The sequence below is a fragment of the Cariama cristata genome, unplaced genomic scaffold (genome assembly GCF_000690535.1).
Source record: "Cariama cristata isolate BGI_N322 unplaced genomic scaffold, ASM69053v1 scaffold3099, whole genome shotgun sequence".
NCBI lineage: Eukaryota > Metazoa > Chordata > Aves > Cariamiformes > Cariamidae > Cariama > Cariama cristata.
Window position 1 is genome coordinate 2,350 of NW_009637245.1, and position 3,255 is coordinate 5,604.

The window sequence follows — 3,255 nt, forward strand, 5'->3', positions numbered from 1 at the left end:
GCGGCGTGCCGTCACCAGCAACCACGAGTGCAAAGCAAGGAGGAGAAGGGTGCTTGCGACAAAACCCCGGTTCTCTGCAGTTTTGGGCAAACTGCTTAGTCTGTGCTTCCACACCACGGGGTGGGTAGCTTCCTTCTTTTTTTTTGGTGTTTCCTGGAAAGGAACGTCCAGAGACGGCATCAGACAAGGGGCTTTTGCGGGAGTTTCTAGTTATTATTGCAAAACTGAAGTCCTAACCAGTAATGAACACTTCTGATGAACACCAACTGCTGCTGGCTTGCACTTAAACATACTCATCACGTACGTTGGGCTCCAACAGCAAAACTGCTCTGCAGGGACAAGGTCAAGCCTCTACCTTAAACCTATTACTCACATAAGACAGTAATTACTCCTAATCTCCGCGCAGAGCAAGGGGAAGGAGATTAGCTTGCTGGGAGCGCGGCTGAACCTGTTGTGAGAGCAAGTGGCCTGGAAACCTCCGCGCTCCTCTTAAAGCTTCAGCTGTGTAAGTGGAGGGAAGGGTGAGCCGGGGCAGGCACTACAAAAGGCCTGGCCCTCCTCTAGCAGATGCTCGGGCTGGGGAGGAGGGGAACGGCAGCGCTCCGTCAGACCTCGCAGGGAGGAATCGGAGGGCATTCCTCACGCTGCCGGCACAGCTTCGCCCAGAGTTTGCGGGGCAGCCCCTTCCCCTCATCTCAGAAGGGTATCAGGTCATTTATCTGCAGGCAAACGCCCGTCTCACCGCCCTCAGCCGCGAGGTCTGGCGAGCAGGAGCTGGAGCAGTGAGCGCTCGTTTGATGCTGTCCTTAGGAGCAGGCTGGCTTGGCACGCTCGCCCGAGAGCTGGGTTTGCGGATCACGGCTTTATTGAAAGCTCGCCCAGACAGCACATCTTCTCCACTCAACCTAAATAGCAGCACGTTGTGGTCCCACCACTGTTGTTCTTTCCCAGCAAAGCATTTAAGATAGTCACAGCTACAAAGGTCGGTAAGTATACACACACCCTCCTTCCTCCTCGGCGTGCACCGTTTGGGATCCTGGAGCTGAGACACGGTCATTCTTAGGAGGGTCAGCAATGTCTGTGCTGGGGGAAGACCTGTAATTTATTTTGTCTTCCCTAAAACGGCCTTGCTGATGGGTGCATCACTGGAGTCTGGAAAGCGGCGGCCCTAAAAACAGCTACAAAACCTCATGGCCTTTTTTTTTTTTTTAAAAAAAAGAAGATATTCAAAGCAGCAGCAGCTCCTCCTGCACATCAAAACCACAGATGATGGAGGATCTGCTGCTGCAGAAGTAGCTGGGACTGAAAGTCAAAGAAAACATTCTTCGACCAGGAAACTAAATTAAAAACTATCAGGTGGATTTAACACCTAGGCATTTTACAGTATTTCGGTTTCACTGTGCCTTTCATCGCCATGCACGAGGGTTTCTTTTGCATGACTTACTGACAAGTGACTTTCCACGAACAGATCTCATCTCTCCCCTCCCGGGGAGTTTCTCGGAGGGATGGTCAGCAGAGCAGCCCGACCACAGCCCCCCCCGGCCCAGCCCGCCGACCAAGGCAGGCAAAGCCCAGATGCAGGCAGCAGGGCTGCAGAGCTGGGTGACGAGCGCGGTTCCTGTGTGGCTTAAGAGGCACAAATTCAGAGAGTGCCCCGGGGCGTCTTGCTCACAGAGCTGAGATTTGCAGCCCACATGCTAATATTTGTCTCCAGCAAAGGCTGCTCTCCAGAGCTCACGTGGCCGAACGAGCCCAGGTACCGCAATCGCCGAGCCGGTTTCCAGAATAGAGTGAAAGCTCCTCCAGGACCCAGTCTCCGACTCTCAGGGGATGCTGTGGCTGTGAGCATGTTACCTGCTCCAACCCGCCAGCACCAAAGGGAGCTTTATTTCCAGGGCTCCTTTGCTGCCCCAGCAGATTGCTGGTGAGCCAGCACACAGCTGAGAATAGACTCCGGTTTGCTGTCCTGGACAACTGCAGCACAAAATTAACTTCCACCTAGTTCTACCATAAACACGCCTCAAACCAGAGTGAAGGCATGCCACCATCCTTTTACAGTAGCTGAGAAATAACTCTGCGGGCAGCAACTTTCTGAGAGAAACGGCATACGGACAGTGAAGCCATCCTGCAAAAACATGGGGCAACGAGACTGGAATGGATGTGAGCACACCCGGCAGAGCTTTGCCAGGTCCGGTCCCTGCGGCTTCAGTGCCTTCGCAGGTTGCATGTGCCCAGCTGAGCCCCAGGAACTGACTCCAGTGGTTGGGCTGCCCTTGGATCGCGTGGTCACCTCCGACACCTCGGAGAAGCTGCCCTGGCTGCAACCTTACCTCCTGGAATGAGCGGTGTCCGTAGGAAGGGGTCCTACCTCGAAATGCTGCAATATCTGAGCCAGAGACATTGCAGCAGCATGCAAGTGTCTGGGGAAAACCCAAAGCACTTGTCCAGGGACCCTTCCCGCTCCATCGCTGCCCACCCCAGAGCAGAACGAGTCGCGCTGCTCCAGCTCCCGTGCTCACCTTGATCCTCTCGATGCCGGCTTCGATGCGGAGCTGCTCCACCAGCTTCCGGGCCTGCGCTATGTTGTTAGTTGTTGACATTGTCGGCCATCGGCTCCAGGCCCCAGCACGCGAGAATACTGCAAAACAAGGAGGGGGGAGAGCGGGGTTGGCATCGTGCACGAAGCCGCTGTGCCACCATGCACCATCTCAAAAAGGGTTGTGCACCGTGTCCTCACCGACAGCCACGTGCGAAGGGCTTCCACGAGCTCTCAACTGATGACGCCAACTTAACGTTTCCTGATGTTGCTTCAAGTTCTCCTTTCCTTTAAACAGCACTCTTTTCAGGCTTTTTTTCGATTTAAAAAAAACCCAAACAGAAACTTGCCAACGAGAGGGGAAAAATGAAACTTCTTCTGCATAAAGTCCTGCCAAATGCATTCAACTGACTGACTGGAAAAGGGAACAGCGATTTTCCAGCCCGTGTAACTTGCCATGCACCGCTCGCAGCGAGCCAGACAGGGGGAAGGTGCACAGGGACGCTGCTCGACCGTGACCACACACAGCTCCTGGATGTTCACCCTCACTTTTCTTTTATTCGTTGCACCGCTGCCTTCGTCCTGCCCCGACTCCTGTCTCAGGAATTCCTCTGCACAAGGAGGCTCCGAGCAGCAACTAGAAACGCTCGATATTGTACAAACTCAGACCTGTGCTATTTATCTGCCATTCTGCAAATCGATGTCCCTCAAAAGAGTAA

The 3,255-nt window shown here is 54.0% G+C and overlaps 1 protein-coding gene across 1 annotated transcript in view; it reads right to left on the minus strand.

Moving 5' to 3' along the window:
* Positions 1 to 2,600, minus strand: part of GNG7 (guanine nucleotide binding protein (G protein), gamma 7) — a 3,661-nt gene extending 1,061 nt beyond the window's left edge. The window contains exon 1 of the mRNA XM_009708211.1: positions 2,520 to 2,600. Coding sequence (XP_009706513.1) covers positions 2,520 to 2,600 — 81 coding nt within the window. The remainder of the gene's footprint in view (positions 1 to 2,519) is intronic.
* Between the last annotated feature and the right edge of the window lie 655 nt (positions 2,601 to 3,255).